Below are 21,568 nucleotides of genomic sequence, written 5' to 3'. Positions count from 1 at the left end.
CTAAATAACTGCTTATATATCCATACATCTACCTAAATAACTGCTTATCTATCCATACATCTATCTGAATAAATGTTTATCTATCAATACATCTACCTAAATAACTGCTTATCTATCCATAGATTTATCTGAATAAATGTTTATCTTTCCATACATCTATCTGAATAACTGTTTATCTATTCATACATCTATCTGAATAACTGTTTATCTATCCATACATCTATCTGAATAACTGTTTATCTATCCATACATCTATCTGAATAACTGTTTATCTATTCATACATCTATCTGAATAGCTAATCTATCCATACATCTATCTGAATAAATGTTTATCTAACCATACATCTATCTGAATAACTGTTTATCTATTCATACATCTATCTGAATAGCTAATATATCCATACATCTATCTAAATAACTGTTCATCTATCCAAACATCTATCTGAATAACTGTTTATCTGTTCATACATCTATCTGAATAGCTAATCTATCCATACATCTATCTGAATAAATGTTTATCTAACCATACATCTATCTAAATAACTGTTTATCTATTCATACATCTATCTGAATAGCTAATCTATCCATCTATCTGAATAAATGTTTATCTATCCATAAATCTATCTGAATAAGTGTTTATCTATTCAAACATCTATATGAATAGCTAATCTATACATACATCTGTCTGAATAAATGTTTATCTATCCATACTTCTATCAGAATACATCTATCCAAACATCTATCTAAATAACTGTTTATCTATCCATACATCTATCTGAATAATTGTTTATCTATCCATACATCTATCTATACATCTATCTGAATAACTGTTTATCTATACATACACTATCTGAATAAATGTTTATCTATCCATATATCTACTTAAATGACTGTTTATCCATCCATAAAAATACCTAAATAACTGTTTATCTATCCATACATCTATCTGAATACATATATCCATACATCTATTTGAATAACTGTTCTTCTATCCGTACATCTATCTGAATAACTGTTCATCTATCCATACATCTATCTGAATACATCTATCCATACATCTATTTAAATAACTGTTCTTCTATCCGTACATCTATCTAAATAACTGTTCATACATCCATACATCTATCTGAATACATCTATCCATACATCTATTTAAATAACTGTTCTTCTATCCGTACATCTATCTGAATAAATGTTTATCTATCCATATATATCTATCTGAATAGCTAATCTATCAATCAACATTCAACATATATTCTTCTGTAGACTGTATATTTTATATTTAACACTGTCTATTCTTCTGTCTGTCTATATATATGTCTTGTAAACTTAGCTGAAGAAGGTAAAATTTATGCGACATTACTGGTTCCACTTTGTGACCTCGTAGCTCTCCTAGTTTTGATTTTACGCACTAATATGAGAAAAAAAACTATCTGGTAACATTCTAATAATTCAAAACATTTAATTTCTTATCAATAACTCTCATATTGGATCGTGTTAAAGCTTTGATTTCCGGGACTAATTAGAAATTACAAAAAGAACGAATAATATTTCTAATATAAAAGATTTGCATGCAGAAAAACTAGGATGCTCTGTATATATATATATATATATATATATATATATACTTCTATCTACCTAGAATGTATAGATCTGGCTAGTGCCTAAGTACAGGGTATTCTAAATTAGGTTTTGAGGCGCACACCCCCCAGAGCTGGAATAGAATTAGTTGCATGATACTCCTTATTCAAAACTCATACATATAACCGAGAATCATGGAATTCGCCACGCCCCGCGCCACAAATTTTCTATCTTCAGTTCATGGAAATCTCTGACTGCAGCTTTGGTTTCGATACAAATGTTGTCTCCTGAACTTTAGTTTTAAACGTCAGTCACACATTAATTTTACTAGAAGGGGGATTAATATTCATTAGTCCGGATTACTTTACAGCTTAAAAGTCGGCCATTAAATAAACCGAAGTTTACATTGGTCAATTATAGTAAAGGGACCCTTCATCTAAAGTGTAACATGCCTACATCACAACGGTAAAAATTAGTAGTTTTTTTTCTCGAAATTATATAAATTCGGTCAACTTTCTTTATTGTTTCTGGTTTCAAGTCACTTTTGTAAAATGCCATATTGAAAATTTTCATAAAGCAAGGATATCTCCAATATTTGTATTTGTAGTATTCTTAAAGCTAGGGATTGTAAGCGTAAGTTAACCTCCATGCAAAGATGACAACGCCAGATTTACAAGGGTACCCTTGAAAGCTCTTATCTAATCAATTATTAATTAATTAATGTTTTTGTTTCTTTGAACCGTTTATTTTCACTTGCGGTTTCTTTGCAAATATGACTTGCGCATTTCTTGCTTATAAGAATCAAGGTAGAACTCACAGAAATAACACATTCGAGTCGGAAAAAGAACGGTATTTTTCATATTTTTGATAAGATTACTAGGTTTCAAGGGTACCGTTGTAAATCGAGAATTCTTTGTCTAGAGGGTCACTTTACAGTCCCTTTAAAAGAGGGCCAGTTAATGAAAAGTTTAAAAGAATATAAATGAGGAATGAGTATAAGTTATTTATTTCACCCTGTAGTTTAAGACTATTATTTAGCTAAGCTATCACAACTAAAATATCACAAATTAGGATAAAGCTTGGAATTCCAACAAAAATTAGAACTTTAATTACGAATCTAAATTAATAAAATGCTAACATGGAAAATTTAATTTTTTTTAAATGTTGGCAAAATTATTCGATTTCATATGTTTCACGACACTTTAATTTATCTCCTTGGGGGGGGGGGGTCCAAAAAGTTTTAAGTTTTCAAGTCTTCAAGGGGAAGAAAACTTACAGAAAAAAAATTAAAAAATGAGAAACAAATCTAATGAACAGTGTTTTAAATTTTTTGCTATGGAGAAATACATTAGTTTTTCGTATTTTAGATAGAGTATCTTTCGATGAGTTCTTAGGTATAAAATTATAGATTTCATAAAAAGGAACATTTAAGTTATTTCATCTGATGTGAACACTGAAATTAATTCCTTTTTCTTAATAATATGGTCTTTAAGTAAAATTCTTAACTTTGTTTAAAAAATAAGAAGAAGTTACAGAATTGAGATTTTTATATTGAAAATAATAGGATTGACCTTGGATTCCAGAGATGAAGTATTAAATATCAAACAAAAAAGTATTATTTTGATACGGCTTAGGAACTAGGATACATTCATTTTTCATACAGTTTTATGTTCATCGCTTTAAATACAGTTTTATGTTTATCGCTTTAAATACAGTTTTATGTTAATCGCTTTAAATACAGTTTTATGTTCATCGCTTTAAATACAGTTTTATGTTCATCGCTTTAAATACAGTTTTATGTTAATCGCTTTAAATACAGTTTTATGTTAATCGCTTTAAATACAGTTTTATGTTTATCGCTTTAAATACAGTTTTATGTTTATCGCTTTAAATTTTCGAAACATTGTTTGTTTTGTTTTGTATTGCTAATATAGTTACCCAGCAGAATTAATTGCAATTATTTTGCAATAATGTTTAGTAAAATTTTACACAAATAAAGAGCACCGATAATTAACATGACGATAATGTTTTATCGCAGGTTTTGATATGAAAATTTATGCAAAGGTTCAAACAAACATTGTATATACATACTATAAGTATTCTATCTAAAGTTAGTGCTAATACTACTCTAGAACAAGTTAATTTCAACATAAATGAAAATTCAGAGACAATATTTTTCCTTCAAGACTCCCTATCTTGATATTTTTCATCCAGCAACTAGATATGATCCAAATCATTTTCTAGTTTTTACAGATACAGCGATCAATCTTTTTCGTCAGGTTCAGAGGAATTATTGACTGATGCTTTGACCTCAGGATTATTAGCCTGTCCATCTTGTTCACTATTAGTCCTTGACTCTGTAAGATGATGATTAAAATGAGGAAAATGGAAGCTAGGATGAGCTTGGAACAAGGAAGGATGTGGTGGGAATCCTGGGTAGATAGAGTTGGGTAGTGTGACTGCTGCTTCAAGCTTCTCTCTGAGGAAAGCAGGTAGATGCGGGGAAAACATAGGAACCGGTTTTTGAACTAAACTGGGCTTGCTGGGATCCATTGTTTGGAAACGTTTCTCTAGAAAATTTGCAAAGAAGTTATGGTGGGGATATCCGTTCTCCGGTGGAATAAAATCATCAGTTTTTGGCTCAGATTTGATATGTGGCGGAAAGTGTTGTTCGGAGGAAGAGAAGTTGGGTGAATAGGGTTGGATGTGGGACGGTGCAGTATAGGAGGGTGGTGGGGAGGAAGGGGCTGGACTTGATGCCCTTGAGGATGAAGGCGAACCCTGAAAGTCATTTGTATCTCCATCTTCAAAGGACTGATTATGATTACTCTCTGACATTGAATCCTCATCCTAAAAAAAAAATGTTTCAAAAGACACTTTTATAAGCAAACTGATAGACCTAGCTGGATTAATCATAAGGCGTGTCATGGAAAAAATACATTGTTCTAAGGTAAATAGAAAAAAATATGAAGTTCTGGAAGCCTGTCAGTTTTAATCAGTAAGAAAAATGGTTCTATTAAATATCTCCGTGCAAAATTTACCATACTTAATTGAAGTTGAAACTGAGATTTTTCAGATTATGTTGGAAATTGTATTAAGAATTTAATAAAAAATTTTATTATTAATAAAATATTATAGTATTTACTTCCTTCCCCTCTTTTTGTCATAATTGTCTTCAATTAAAAATTAGACAACATCCTTTGTGATTTTGTTTTTCCATTACATTTTTTCTCATATATTTCTACTTTTTTGGGACCAAAATGTGCTTCTATCCCAAACATAGTAAGTACTCTCATTTTAGGGAAGATATTATTCTATAATTCAACAATATTTTTCCTTACGCATTTGTTTATTCTATACTTTTTTATTATGTTTAATGAGTCAAATTGTGATCGAAAGTCACAGCTTTCTGGAATATTACAGAACTGTTAGGTCCACGTGGGTTTAATGATTTTTAAAGGAATTGATATTATACCTTCATTTCTGCTAGCCCAGACAAAATACTTTCTATGGTGAAGGCACTGAGTTTCTTTCTGTGGGAGTTTACTGAATCCCCTTCAACACCAACATCTATATCCTAAAAGCAAACACCCTACGTCAATTTTATTTTCCAAGGGCAAAATTGTAAAATCAAATTATCTTTAGCAATGAACTCCGTCTGTTTCTATTTTTTAAAGAAAATAAAAAAAAGAGTTATCATTTTTATAAAATTTTACATCAAAATCAAAAATTGATAATTTTAAAATTTAGCCTAGCGTAAATTTTGATTTTTTAAATTCTTAAAAATCCGCAAAACAAAGAAAAAATTAGGCCCAAAAAAACATAGAAGAGCTTAATTAATTATCTTCACCTGATCTCTGGAGATAAGACCCCTCTGAGCGAGATATTCCCGTCTAAGTGTTTCTATATCCACATGTATCCCCTTCATGGCCAGCTTCTTCTGCTGCTTATCCAACTGCTTTCTCAGCTTCTTCTCCTAAATTTAGTTCATTAAAGAGATAGTTCACTTAATAAACAGTACTAACACCTTAGAAGTATACATGTCTGATTCACAACAGTGCCCTTTAAACCTTTATCTGAGTAAAAAAATGGAAAAATTAAATGTTTAGATAAAATTATAAACATTGATTTCTTCATAACCTTTGCTGTGAGTTGTGACGAAGGTTTTCAGTATTCCATATTAAATTAAAGGTCATTTGAAATGAGCTGAACAAAATGTTCAGAAGCTTTTAATTTTTTTTTCCTGAGATTGTTTACCTGGCGTTTTCTTTCCTTCTTGACCATCTCCGCTGGAGTTAAAGATTGATTACCTGGCGTTCTCTCTCCTTCCGGACCATCTTCGCTGGAGTTAAAGATTGTTTACCTGGCGTTCTCTCTCCTTCTTGACCATCTCCGCTGGAGTTAAAGATTTTTTTACCTGACGTTCTCTCTCCTTCTTGACTTTCTCCGCTGGAGTTAAAGATTGTTTACCTGACGTTCTCTCTCCTTCTTGACCATCTCCGCTGGAGTTAAAGATTGTTTACATGGCGTTCTCTCTCCTTCTTGACCATCTCCGCTGGAGTTAAAGATTGTTTACCTGGCGTTCTCTCTCCTTCTTGACCATCTCCGCTGGAGTTAAAGATTGTTTACCTGGCGTTCTCTCTCCTTCTTGACAATCTCCGCTGGAGCTAAAGATTGTTTACCTGGTGTTCTCTCTCCTTCTTGACCATCTCCGCTGGAGTTAAAGATTGTTTACCTGGCGTTCTCTCTCCTTCCGGACCATCTCCTCTGGGGTTAATGGTTCACCGGAGCATGTTTGCGGGTGCGCGTTGTGCGCTGGTCGACCTGGGCCCTTCTTTGTGTTCTCCTTCTTCCTGTACTTTGCACGCCGGTTTTGGAACCAAACAGAAATACGGGATTCCTAAATTAATAGAATTTGTAGTCAATATTATGCAAGTGGTTGAGAGAAATAGAGTTTTACATCTTCAATTAGCTTTTTTTTTGCAATGATGCTAAATTTTGCCTGTAACAGAAGTTAACACCTAAATAAAGTCAAATCAATGGTTCATTAACTAAAATCTTACCATGTTTTCCTGAAGCCTATAAAATTCAGGAATTTTTAAAAATTGATGATAATGATCGTATGGTCTAAATCTAATGATTAATATTAAAATATTAATTTCAAAGCAAAAATCAACAATTTCTTTGTTGATAGGTGTAGTTTATTGGCCAATGTTGTTGACTTTATTTTTCAACTATATTCGTTAAGATATGTAAATTGTACTTTTTGCTAATTTTTATCAAAAAAGAAATAATATAATCTTAACTTTTTTTCATGTTTCTTTGAAGTATCAACTCTAAAATTTGATCTTTTAACCTTTTTTGATCCCAAATAAATATCATATTCTCGGAGTTTGATCTGAGCTTGAATTCAAATTCTTGTTTATTTATAAAGTTTTGAAACAGATCCTTTGATATATTTTCACAAATCTTATTTACACAATTTTAAAAATAAAAAAAAGAATATTTTGCGCACTATACTCTTTTTTTTGAATCTGTATTGTGTGGACCTGTTTTTTTGTTTTAAGAATTTTTTTCTTTAAAAATAAATATATACTCAAAAATAAAAACAGGTTTTTAATATATTTTCCTCTCAAACGATACATTTCTACTTTTTTAATCGTTATAATCAGTCATAAACATCTGTAAAATTATTAAACAAAGTTTTTATTATACAAAGTGTTTTTAAATGTTTTTAAATGTACTAAAGAAATAATCCGATTGAAAGCATGTACCCATAAAAGGTTTGTTTTACCAAGAAGATATCCATGTCATTCTTATGAAAATAGATTATTTAAATTGTGGTTTATCTGTAAAAGTGACTTCCTATCTCACACCGGACTAACCAGAGTGAATAGCATTCGGTTTCTTCTACTTAAAATCAAACGTCTTTTGGTCTATAATTTAACAATCTTTTACTTTACGGATTTGTTTATTCTATACATTTTAATTCAAAATGCATATGCCGAAAAAAAAGTATTCAAGAAAAAGGCTAAAAAATTATGTTTAATGGGTCAAATTGTGATCGAAAGTCACAGCTTTCTGAAATATTGACAGAACCGCTAAATCCATGTGATCTGTTGCAGAAACAATGGAGGATATCGTTAAGATTAAACAATTTCAAGCTAGAACATGATTTCATCGTCCTATTTATTGATTAGTATAAAGGGTACCGTTGTGAATCGGTCTTGATGTAAACGGAGGATTCCTTCAAATTACACAGACAGTCCCTTTAAATCATCAATTTACGAAGATGGGTTAAAGGGAGTGACCGGCAATGCATGGTAGTTGAACTGAGAATGTAGTATTGTGGAGAAATCTTTTATGATTCATTTGAGAAGACATATGAAATGATGGATGAAATGATGGAAATGATGCATAATTACTGAATTTGAGCGCAAAGTCGACTTTCAAAATCATCAATTTGTGTGGTTACGCTTTGAGAATCGATTTTTTAAAAATAATTAAATAACGACGACAAAAATATATCAAAAATACTGCAGTAAACTTATTAGTTGTTAAGGAACAGACTGAGAAAATAAAAAATAACTCTTATCATCGAAAAAAAAGTAATCTTATTCAGTTATTAGTATCTGTTATGTAATCTCTATTTGGTTACAAACATTTTTTGTAGATTTTCTGGAATAATGTTGATTCTAACATTGATTTATGGACAAATTTCCATTAAGAAATATGTTCCTAAACATCTAATAAGTTTACTGTAGAATTGTTTATACATTTTTCGTCGTCTTTATTTAATAATCATTGAAAAAATCGTTTTTTTTAAACGTAACCACTCAAATGAATGATTTTTAACGTCGACTTTGCGCTCAAAGTAATTATACATCATTAAAACGTTTAATATGTCTTCAATGAATCCTAAAAAATTTCTCCACAATACTACATGCTCAGTTTAACTTCCAAACAGTGCCGGTCACTCCCTTTAAATGCAAGTATAAATAGTTAAGTAGTTAAGTATGCAGTAATGAATGAAGAGGGGGGGGGGGGTCAGGACAAATGAAAATTTCTAAAAATACTGTTCTAACAAAAGTAATGAACGATCGAATAGAAGGGGTGGGCTCTAAAGCCTAGGGGAGAAAATGTATAATTAAGAATTTAGAAAACAAATATAAAATATTTCGTAAATACATCTTGTCACACTTTGATAACCAACATAATATTAGATAATATGATAATATCTTCATACTAAACTATACATTAACATGCAAATTTGAGAAAATTTTCAATATTTTTAGAAATTCTTAAATTAGAGTTTGGTATTTCAAGCTGACTGCCGATTTATTAGTTAATACTTGGGTTGCATAACATGCATGAAAATAAACCTTTTAATATTTGATCTTTCTTCAAATATAATTTGCAAAATTTCTTAAATTTCTCAATTTTGGAGAAAATTAAGTTGGAATGAAGTTTTTCTATCTCAGGTNCAGGGGGGGAGAAAGAATTGAATGGAAAATAAAATAAAAGGTTTATGTAATCTTCAATCTACGTAATTACATCCCTCCATCGTAATCTAGCACGCAAGGTTAAACAGAACTTGCGTTAGCATCCAAATATCATACAATTAGAAAATTATTTGAAGAACATTTTTTACAAAATCATTTTTATCAATGAATTTCGCAAAATTTGCAATATTGGTGAGCGTAATTATGAATAGAATTGTTAAAATATTTCCTTAAAATAAAGATGGAAAACTGAAAATTTTATCATCTGTAAATGGTTTAACTGTATGTGAAACATTCATATTAACAAAAATAAGCGTTTTTTAATAAGAGAATTTTGAATCCGGAATGCCCAGCCACCGTCATTTGGTCAAATATAGCTAGGGTGCCCCTAACGACGCATATGTTTATATGTTTTAAACTTCTTTTATTGTAAAAATTTTAGTTTTTAAATGTTAAATTAGCTGCATCTATTTTTCATTTGTGTATTATATGAAAAATAACTACCGTCGAACTGTTCCAAGGGATTTTGTTTTCATTTGTGGATTTTGAGCTTTTTTAAAAATCTAAATTTTTCTTATTTCCATAGCTCAAACCCTTTACATTTCTTCGTTAATAATAGCTATCCCAGACAGGAAAAGTGAGGCATTGTAAAAGAATGAATCAAAATCATTCGGTACTCATAACCACTCATCTACATGCATAAGCCAAATAAAATTTAACTCAATAAAAATTTATTGCTAAAAAAACTCTGTTTTCTACTTTCGTTGTTTATTTACCTTAAGATCTAGTTTAAGAGCAATGGCTTCCCGCATGAATACGTCTGGATAATGACAAGAAAGGAAAACCCGTTCTAGTTCTTCCAGCTGCCATTGAGAGAAATTTGTCCGAGATCGTCTTCGTTTATCCTCCTCACTCTCAGAATCTTAACATAATCATATAGTATTGTACATAATCATATATTATTGTACATAATCATATATTATTGTACCGTTCTGATTAAACATAATCATATATTATTGTATACCATTCTGATTAAACATAATCATATATTACTGTACCGTTCTGATTAAACATAATCATATATTATTGTACCATTCTGATTAAACATAATCATATAATATTGTACCGTTCTGATCAAACATAATCATATATTATAGTATATATTGTATATATTTTGTATAAAAGCTTAAAAAATATTTTTTTAAAGAATAAAACATGCATTTAATTAATAAATAATTAGACAAAGATTTTATCGGTAACGTTGAGGTTAAAAGGAATTGAGTTTTTGCCACAAACTCTGAATTTATAATCCCTATATCTTTGGAACCATTTTCAAACTTACATTATTTGATCTAACAGAATTTCTAGTTTGAAATATCTAAGGTCTACGAAATTGGAATCCAAAGATATAGGGTTTAGAAAAGCAGAGTTTGTGGCAAAGACTTAATTTCTTTACCCTTTAATAGATTAATGGTCACTTGAAATTAAGTCTTGAGAGCTGAAAACTTTAGAATGTTTATATATCGAGATCAATGCTTAATCCTTTATTTTATTTTGTCTTCAGATTATTTTAGTCTTGAGACTAAATTCTAGAGATTAGAGATCTTTAACTTTTGAAAAACCAGCTTTAATTTTTTTGCATTTGTGGTGTCATATCAATTGAACTAAAGATCGATTGAACGAACAGATGTTTTGGATTAATTTTTATTAAGGCTAACATTCAAAAGGATATTGTTTTTAATAAGTTCTTATTAACATGATTATATTTATAATTGTTTAAATGCTCTAAAAGTCGGTTTGTGAACAGCAGACTTTAGTTCAACCGGATATTAGCATCGTATCTTTATTTTAAATCAAATTCATCTTTATATAGTAGGAAACGGGATATCCAGAAAGAGCGGATTAAAAAGAAAATTAAAAGTTTCCACGTGTAGATATTCAGATTAAGCAATGAGGATTAAGAGTATCCAATTCTAAACTTTTCAGCTCTGTCCCTAAAAGTTTATTTTCTTTTGCTCAAGCATGCATGCAGTATGCACACATAAAATCCTTTTTTGAAATCCTTTTCGTGTTTGGAAATGAACTAAAGACTTGCCAGGAACTGAAATTTTAAAATCCCTAAATTTTAAAAAGATGATTTAAAACTTCTATATTTCAAACCTAAAATATTCGCAGTTTGATACTATGGTTTAGAACATTAGGTTTAAGGATATGACACGTAAATCTGCCCCTTTGGTAAAAGTAGATTCAACCAATAAGAAGCATAAAGTCTGACCGCGTCAACCTTGTTGCACCGGCTAGTCCTGTCCATAGAGCTACGTACAGTACAAACTGGGACCGGAAAGGTTGGCCCAGCTCGGAAATTCAAATGTACTACGGCTGCCTGTGATGATGATAAGTGAATTAAAGTTAGTGGCAAGTGTTCAGTCCCTTTAAGAATTATGTTTTATCAGATTTTTAATAACATTCTCTTTAATTTTTTCTGCTGCAGAATATTAATGCAAAGTTTTGACATGTTTATTATTCTTATTATTATATTTTGATATTTTTATTCTCATTATTATATTATCATTTGCAAAGAAACAACTTGGCTCTATAATTATATAACTCGTCTGAAGAAAAATAAGCCGGTATTTTTAATAATCAATAATGATTCAGGAATAAATCTCTTTATTTTTATGGATAAATGAATGAATTCGATAAAAAGTTTCCTCTGAAAAGGACTGATTCACAACGGTACCCTTAAATTAAAACTTTGTATAATCAACAATAAGATATTTATGATTTTTCTTCAAAAAAACTGGTTATTTTCGATTGTGGTTTCTCAAGCGATTTTCTTTTGTGTTTTATACTATATCTATAACTATTAAAAATGCAAAAATAGGGAATTGTGATGACGAATTTTTAGCTTAAAAATGATATAAAAATGTATATTCGAAAATGTAATAGTTTGGACTGTATCTTGCTGTATATTTGACCTAAAGCTACAATAAAACTAGATATTAGAATGATATGCAAATTCATGTATAAATATATATATATAGATATAGATATATGAATATGTATATATAAAATATTTAAATATGTCTCCTAGGATATATAAAAACGAGATACAGACGGACTAATAATAGGATCATTTTCATATTCATTTTCATTCTTTAGTACATTGTACAATGTACAGTGTACATTTTACACATAGATATTTATAAAGTCCACGGGAAGAAAATATCAATATTTAGAACTTTACAGTTCAAAAGCTTAGTTGAGGGGGCTCCCCCCGCCCCCCCCCCCCCCCCCGTCAATCTTGAAAGGGTTGATAAGTAAATTTCATGTTATATAGAAATTTTATATTTTTCAATGATAAATCCCGGCATCGAGATATAAATACTCGAGATATTAAGAAGAACAAAAATTCTTTTCTCAACAAAGTCAAAACTAGTGGAGTTACTAAAGTCACAAAGTCTTACCAGTAATTTCACATAGTAAAGATAGATATCTACATATATTGTATATTGCAGCTCAATATACCTCTCGAATAAAACCATTATTCCCCAATATTGAGTTAGAATCCATAAAATTCCTTTATTCTACTCTACAACACCCTTCAGAGAATACCAGAGACTAGTCTCGTATTATATACAGGGTGGGTAAAAAAATGGTACATATTTTTTATTTTATTACTTGATGTCGCAACTTTCAATAGTTCCTCGATCTCAATGTAAACATTGTTTTTATTGTAATTGTATGTCAAGAAATCTGGGACACCCTGTATCTCAAGCTTTTATTCTCATTTTATGTCTATATTAATCTTCATATAGATTTATATATTACTGTCGGTTTGTATATATAAAACGAAGGATAAAAAACCAATAAAGGACATAATTTTTACATTCTTTTTGCATTAAAACATGAGAATTCTGTTCAAAGACCAGAATAAGAAAGATAGATATGAACCATTTTTCATTTTTTTTGGAGATTGTGTGACACCAGTTCTCTTTAGATCACTGAAGTTAAGCACACTTGTCCACAGCCAGTAACTGGATTGGTGTCCAGACTGGTAATCACAGGTTCGATTCCTGCACTCCACACAAAACTTGTGGTTTCAAAAACATCTGAAGCTGACATCTGGTTAAGCAGTTATGACCACCTGACGGATGTAGGAGGACCACTCTAGTTTGCCGAGTCCATTAGCGCCTGATCCAATCAGGGTTCAGCCATGTGTTTGTTGTTTATTCTGAACCAATAAAAACTGCATGGCGGCAACATCTATCTTTGCATGTAGCTCATTATCCAATTAGAGATAAATCCTTATATCGGCGTTATAACAGTAAATGGAAATATTTACATCTACTGAAACTATGGTGCCGGACAGAGGGACGGCTGTCAACAACTCTCGCAGCGAAAGGGTGCGTGCTTTCTACTCAACAAAAAAGAAGCTTTAAGTGGATTTGATCCAATGTTGATGAAGAGAGGAAAGGTAGACAAGCAGGGAGAGTCTATGGTTGCCAGCTATAGGTACCTGGCATACAGATGTTAGGGAGAAATGAGTGTGATGTTTCCTATCAGTATGGCACCCGGGCCTCATTCCAGTATATCAGAAGGATTCCTGCACTCTATATTCTCAGGCCTAAGAAGAATCTTAGGCAGCTGGAATCTTGTCAACCCTCTTCTCAGTATAAATGAAGCGTGGATGGATGAATGTGCTGCCAGATTACAACCCCTGGTAAATCAATATAAAAACTCAGATAACACCAAATTTCCACAATAGAAAAAAATCCGAGATTTGATCGTAACAACCCGATCAATTTCAATTCACACGGCTTTTATCTTTTTTGTAATGTAATTTGACATTTTAAAAACCTTCAGTGCTTTGCTTGTACTTCCTGCATGCAGGTAGGATTGTTTTGGATAAGCAAGATAAATGTTTCCGCAATGCAATTTTCTATTGGTTCAGAATAGACACCAAACACATGGCTGAACCCTGATTTAATCAGGCGCTAATGGACTCGGCATACAGGAGTGGGCCGTGGTTCTTACATTTTCCTCTGATCCAAATCGGTTGAAAGGTTTACAAGTTATGATTAAGCATACAAGAAAACAAACAGACATGTCGACAGACAACCAGCGATTAATTTTTTAGTAGAAATATTTTCCACCAAAATTTTATTCCAAAATTTCTCCACCATGCATTATATAGATCTGTAATATAATAATATTTGTGTTTAAGAAAGCAATACATAAAATAAATAAATTAAGTAAATGTATAAATGTATAAATGTATAAATTTATAAATGTATAAATGTATAAATGTATAAATGTGCAAATGTTGAAATGTATAAATGTATAAATGTTGAAATATATAAATGTATAAATGTATAAATATATAAATGTATAAATGTATAGATGTATAAATGTATAAATGTATAAATGTTGAAATGTATAAATGTATAAATGTATAAATGTATAAATGTATAAATGTATAAAAATGTAAATGTAATGTTCTACTGTCTGTTGACTAATGAATATTATTGTTTGGATTTAGAAACCCCTTTACAATTTACAAGTAAAAAGAAAGATATCATTTCCATTTGGACACTGTAAACCTAATTCTCATTTGCTTTTATTGTGTTTAGGGGTTAACACAAGAACTTTCATAATAAACTACAGTTAAAACCGGAAAATTCCAGAATATGAGGACTACTTTAGATGATCCAAAAAACACGTGACACAGCCATTTTGGAGTCGTAAACAGACCCTTTTCACTTTTTAAGTGATTTTTTAAGTTACTAATGAAACTAATTCCTAGTTTTTAACAACATAAAATATCAACGCTTAATCATTATTTTTTTAATCGTCTTCCTATTCCCAGTTTTCTGGTCCTCACTGTATCTATCTATCTAGCAGGTTATGCTGATTCAATTGGTTGAAGTATTTAGATAATATTCCAGGGGTATCAAAATTTATATTTAATTGGTTAAATTGTGATCTATAAGTCAGAGCTTGCTGACACCGAACTGTTAAATCTCTTTGGTTTAGGCTTAACCCAAATTAAATTCGAGATAAAATAGAGTAAATTTTTTTTCATCTTATGTTAGATATTTATTACTTTAAATACTTGTTCTAGTAGAATCGTTGAAACAAATAAAATGAATAATTATCAACAACCTGATATTACTGTACTCATGGAAGGAACAGAAGCATATCCAGCTATTGATTCTGTTTGAGCTAAACAACCCCCCCCCCCTCTCTCTCTCTTCCTAATACTTTCCCCCTACTTATTGGACGAAACACCTCCAATTGTATGATTTTAAAATTATATCATACAATAACATCCGGGTTTGCCATTAAAGACGACCAATGTTAGCTTGGCAAATCCTGTCATTAAAGTGTTAGTTTAAAGAATATATCTATGTAAAATTATGTACTTTAAGGATAAATATATATCTATCTATTTATCTATCTATCTATCTATCCCCAAAATTAAAGCTTATTAAGCCATTATCATTTTACAATTAACATAACAATAGATTAAACCATTGCAGAATTTATTAGAAACATTTCAAGTATTTCTGTATTGTAAACGTAATTTCAAGTGCCCCTCCATTTAAAAACAGTGGCCTCAAGTTTTTGTACTCAAGGTTTAATGAGATATCCATGTTTTTACTTTAAAGGTTGTTTATTTTCAAGTGACTTCCGCATTTATGCTGCAGAAAGAATGGGGGAAATCATTAGAATTAAACACCTTAAAGCTAGAAAAAATGACAATATGTTCCAGTTAAAGGCATGAAATAAACCTTTAACAATCGAGCATGATAAAGAGCTATTTATTTCTAACAACAGTTCCTTTAAATCACAAAACATTATGTTGTTAAAAGCTGGAAAATGTAATACCATGAACCCAGCTATTTGAATTAATTGTCCTGTCTCAAAAATGATTTATAAATCTGCGTGAGCTGGATATTTGTAAATGATGAATGTTTATATTAATTCTATTTTTTGTTTTAAAACGAGATTTATTGAATAAGTCGTTACACTGATTAGTAATTAGACTAGATCAGTTAACAATTTTATTGTTATCTATATATCTATCTATCTATCTATCTATCTATCTATCTATCTATTTATCTATCTATCTATCTATCTATCTATCTATCTATCTATCTATCTATTTATCTATCTATCTATCTATCTATCTATCTATCTATCTATCTATCTATCTATCTATCTATCTGTCTATCTGTCTATCTATCTATCTATCTATCTATCTATCTATCTATCTATCTATCTATCTATCTGTCTATCTAGTGTATAAGCATGAGGGAACTGTAAATCATGTTGAAGTATAGTAGAGGGATTAGAGCAGGATATATACAGTTCATACCTTGATTTATAGACACATACTCTCAATACTCAATACTAGATACTCACACCCAGACCAATATATATATATCTTGAGTAGGCAGGGGGGGGGGGCAACCCCAAACACCTGGGGGGGGGGTGCAACCCCACTCCTTTCTTAATTAAAAATTCTTTTCTCCCAACACATTACTAATTACCGATTTCAAGTTTCATTGCATTACTTCCAAGTTATTCATCAATAATCATATCGCACACCCCTAATCAGCCTGATTTAGGTGAGTAAATAGGCAGGTTGATTCTATGTACCATGTGTTAAACATATTTTGTAATTTTTTTTATAGCTTGCCACGACTAGATCAAATCACATTATAAATAAACTTATTTTGTACAAAAAAGTAAAGAAAGATCAGTTTAACATAATGACAAAGATAATTGACTTTACCCATTGAAGTCCAATCTAGTTCGGAACCAAACACGTACAAGCATTTACTGGTACCAACGGTTCTTGTGTAATTGTGCTAAACAAGCTTTTACTGGTACCGGCCTGTCTTGTGTAATAGTACTGTACAAGCATTTTCTAGTACCGGCTGGTCTACTATAATCATACCGTAAAAGCCTTTAATGCTACCGACAGCCCGGTCCAGACAGTACAATACAAGCATATACTGAGTACTGGCTGGTCTCTAGTGTAATCGTACCATACAAGCTTATTCTGAGTACCGGCTGGTCCAGTGTAAATTTAACCGTAAAAGCATTTACTCGTACCAGACAGTCTAGGGTAATCGTATCGTACAAGCATATACTGAGTATACAGCTGGTCTTGTGTAATCGTACAGTACAAGCATTTATTGGTGTCTAGTGTAATAGTACTGTGCATGCATTTACTGGTATTTGTATGTACAAAATATAGGCAGGATCACAATAATCTCACAAGAAGGAGATAATTAATTTGGTGTACAGCCCTGTTTTGCTCTTTACAGTACTGTAAAACTTATCTTAGCAGCCTAAAAGTCTGTGGGGTATTTCAAATGAACTGGCTTAATTTTACAGAAGGAGCTATATTTTTACCTGCGTCTGTGTCTCGTTCATGTTTGAATGATGGCATGAAGGGGGGGTGCTGGATTCCCCTAGGGAAGGGGAAGTTGCCCCCCTGAAACTGTGCCAGGGGGTGCATAAAGTTGGGGAAATTATGGCGCGGTAGTCCGGCCCCGGGGTCAGGGAAATGACCGGGCAGGCGGGGAAACATTCCTAGAAAATATATATTAATTAATTTAATTAATAGGGATCCAAATTATAATAAATTAATCATTAAATATTATTCATATTATTTTCTGATTCAATACAGACATCGAGAGCAGGGGGGGGGGGCAGCAAGATGGGTTTATTATTTATCTTTTTGTTTGGTTTAGAGGAAAATGTACATTATTTTAATCAAATTATCATTCATAATAATTTTAATAATAGAATACCATTGCAAGCAATACTTCTGTTTAAAATTGTCATATTTATAAGAAAGTCACAACAAAATTTCAAACAAAAAAGTCCAAATTCCTCCCCCCCCCCCATTGTAATTTTTATTTTATTTGTAACCATATCTGCATGTTTTGATGAAAAAGTATTCCAAAAGAATATAAAGAATGATGTGTACATATAAAACAAAGTCCAAAAATAGGTATATTAAACATGACAACTTGGCAAACTGGACATTAAGCACTTTAATTATACACACAAATTAAAATGTTCATTTCAGAAATAATTCCTAAAAAACTCGAAATAATTACACGTTAAGCTAAAGTAAATCACACGTCACTCTAGTATGCCGAGTCCATTAGCGCCTGATCCAATCAGGGTTTAGCAATGTGTTTGGTGCCTATTCTGAACCAATAGAAATAGTATGGCGGAAACACCTATCTTTCTATCTAGCTCATTATCCAATTGGAGTTATGAATCCTTGAATCGGCGCTATCAGTAAATGGAAATATTTACTTCTACTGAAACTATATAGAGACGTATGATGGAAAAGTTTTCAATTATAATTTTACTTATTGAAGAGATATTGAGAGGAAAAAAATGTCGTAAATTTCTAATATATAAGTGTAGTCGGATAAATTTGCTACATTCATACTGGTGCGTGAAATCAAAAACAGAAGAACCACGAGGTCACAAAGTTGTAGCAGTAAATTGTAATCTCTCCTTCTGTCTATAAAGTTTGCAGTGATTAACAACATTTTATTTTTCCAATTTAGTTTACATAAATAATGTATCAAGATATGGGGGAAAGTATAAACATTGGGAAAGTTACAGCATGGGGAAACTGAAAGTGTTCATTTTTGAAGAATTACATTGGATAAAAAAAGGATAAAAGCTAAAAAAGGGGGATTTTTTGGGGAAATGGGGGAAAAAAAATTCCTATTGTAAATTGTAATGCGTAAAAGTATTTTTTTAGAATATTTTTCCAATTTATAAAATGATAATTCAAATATGGTATATTAAAGAATTTCCCTTGGGGCAGTCAACATTTCCCAGGAATAGACAATTAAACATGCAGGTGGAAAATTAAAAAGGGTTACCTGGGGAAAGAGGCATGGGGAATGGTAATCTAGATGTTGGTCTTCCTAATAATACAAAATCTATATATCATCAATAATTTAATTAAAATGTTATTTAATCAGTAAGGTTGCTGTGAAATTGTACAAAAAGGAAAATTATACAGTAGATACATACATTAATTAACTGTACATAATTTTATTAATCTAATTTCAAACAAGCAGAATTACTGGCACGACATTGCGATCTCCTAACTCCTTTAGCTTTCATATTACACCCTAGAGTGAGAGCAAACTCGATCACTATGTTTTTAAAGCTTTAGTTTCTAATAAATGGCTGGAATAATATCAGAAAATTCAAAATTTAAGTTTACTTTAATTTACATTTTTCTGAAGAAACTAAATTATATATTATATATTGTAATTNATTATTATTCTCTGGTCTCTAAGTATTATATATTTATTATTATTATTCTCTGGTCTCTAAGTATTATATATTTATTATTATCATTATCTGGTCTCTAAGTATTATATATTTATTATTATCATTATTATTATTTTATTGTTATCATCAATAATTGCCAAAAATTCAGATTTTCTAATCCATTTATCCTTGCAATTAAATGTCGTAGACCTTGCTATTTGAAACTAAAAATTCAAATTTTAAAGCCAACACTATCAGGTTGCCAAAATATTGGGATTGAAGTATTTGAGTTTGTGCTAAAGACTCAATTCCTTACCTAATCTGTTAAGAAAATCTTGATTCTGAGCCTGTCTATACAACAGCTGGGACAATGGGGCACCGTCAACCATCGTCATAATAATTATTTTAGACTTTTTATTATAAAATGTTTATCACTGATATATTATTGCTTGATGTTGTCATGTCTCTAGCCTGTGAGCAGGTTATTGGATAACTGAGTATGTATGAAGTATAGGTTAGTGTAGAGAGGGTTCTCTATGTGTTCAGGGTGAGGGGAGGGGGGTGTATCAATCAAGCGAAAAGTCAAGATATCCCCCTCTCTATACTCCAGCAGTCCCCCTGTATAGAACTGCTCAAGAAAACCAAGAGAACACCCAGTTTCTACACGGCAAAACGTAGCTCTTTACAACCAATGAAACCACACGGGATTCATCATATCCCCGCCGGGAGAAATCCTCGAAACAGATTCCGACCAATCACCGGCCAGGATTTCGCGGGGTTCAGCCGATCAACGTTGAGTATTCAGCGACAGTGGACCAATGAAGGGACCGGAAGTATCATAATATTGCGGTGGCGTCCTGCTGACAAGCTGTTTGTGTTTATAAAGAGATCGTGTTCAGCCATTAGATATGGGAGGTTCAGTGATTCACTCAACCTTTAATCAAACCATTCAGAAAATAAATTTAATCTACTTTTTCTATAAACAAACCATAAGTTAGTCAACTCCAATTCCATTCATGCCCCTTTTTCCTTCCCCCCACCCTTATATTATACCTAACAACCCCCTAGCCCAAGATAAATGCATTAATGCATTTTAAATAATAAATAGTATTTTCTTGAAGCTCGAGAGCAAGTTACAAAAATATATTAATAAAACGAAAGTGCATTCATTGCACTTAGTTCAGCGGCAAAATTAAATGATTCAAAAAGAAACATTATAGTTAAGAATAGAATTCGAGTGGGGTATTTTAGGGGGTCATTGGGGCCGGGTGACTGTTTTGTCACAATACTCTTTTTAAAATGCATTTGTCTTTTTTTCATGTTGAGAATGGACAAAATGAATATATTCTGATCACTCTAGTATGCTGAGTCCATTAGCGCCTGATCCAATCAGGGTTCAGCCATGTGCTTGGTGTCTATTCTGAACCAATAGGAATAGTATGGCGGTAACATCTATCTTTCTATCTATCTCATTATCCAATCCTTATATCGGCGCTATCAGTAAATGGAAATATTTACTTCTACTGAAACTATTGTCTGATAATTTTTTCATTTACAAACATTGCATGAATTGTAGCTTGAATTGATTTATGATGGTTTCAATTTATAATTACTTTTCCCGTTCATATATTTATCCTTTAATGGATCCTGTAATCCCGCAATATATTTAGATGTCGTCTTTGTTACAGCGAGTATTTCGGAAGAAAAACATTTATTTTATAGCAAAAGCACAAGAGAGCACAGCTAGGGATAATCTAAATATATAAATAGATTCTAACAGCCATTTGGAAAAGATTTAGGGGCTCCAGCAGCATCTCAAATCCTTGATTTAGTCAGAGTAGTGTGTTGAAAAATCCTAATTTAAGAATGTTCAATGAAATAGCGTGCGGGTTTTCGGGCAACATTCTTAGCTTAAAAATAACATTTAAACAACTTAAAGACTTCTCTAAAAAGAATCTTAAGCGGCCAAGGGAGGAGCACCTCAATATGAATAGGACATTCCATTGTAGAAGTAAATTGCTCTCCATGCAATCTTAACATGAAGGTTAAGCTTGATTTTAAGCGGAGTTACTACTATGACTTTGAAACCTAATATCTTCTAGAGTTTTATTTAAATCCAAGAATGATAAAAGCTGACTTTTTTGCGACATTAAACA

General features: G+C 31.4%; 1 protein-coding gene across 1 annotated transcript; it reads right to left on the bottom strand.

Annotated features, from left to right (window-relative positions):
• Positions 1 to 2,673: 2,673 nt before the first annotated feature.
• On the bottom strand, positions 2,674 to 20,066 carry LOC111705963 (homeobox protein Hox-A2a). The gene is made up of 8 exons (XM_023478675.1): positions 19,729 to 20,066; positions 19,013 to 19,057; positions 17,511 to 17,690; positions 9,860 to 10,005; positions 6,317 to 6,481; positions 5,432 to 5,557; positions 5,057 to 5,158; positions 2,674 to 4,431 (listed from the first exon to the last, which is right to left on the bottom strand). Exons 1-8 carry the CDS (start codon positions 19,805 to 19,807, stop codon positions 3,844 to 3,846), a joined length of 1,431 nt encoding a protein of 476 aa, XP_023334443.1. The 5' UTR covers positions 19,808 to 20,066; the 3' UTR covers positions 2,674 to 3,843.
• Positions 20,067 to 21,568: the final 1,502 nt, after the last annotated feature.

This window comes from Eurytemora carolleeae, unplaced genomic scaffold, assembly GCF_000591075.1.
Source record: "Eurytemora carolleeae unplaced genomic scaffold, Eaff_2.0 scaffold541, whole genome shotgun sequence".
Lineage (NCBI taxonomy): Eukaryota > Metazoa > Arthropoda > Copepoda > Calanoida > Temoridae > Eurytemora > Eurytemora carolleeae.
The sequence above is the reverse complement of the archived record's forward strand: the minus strand, read 5'-3'. Positions and strand labels throughout refer to the sequence as shown.

Excerpts from the sequence above, each read along its gene's own strand:
- LOC111705963 (XM_023478675.1), bottom strand. The coding sequence starts at position 19,807 with ATGACGATGGTTGACGGTGCCCCATTGTCCCAGCTGTTGTATAGACAG. Across the intron at positions 6,482-9,859 it reads CTCTTAAACTAGATCTTAAG|GAATCCCGTATTTCTGTTTG; the intron begins GTAAATAAACAA and ends CTATTAATTTAG. Across the intron at positions 5,558-6,316 it reads GGAAGGAGAGAGAACGCCAG|GAGAAGAAGCTGAGAAAGCA; the intron begins GTAAACAATCTT and ends AACTAAATTTAG.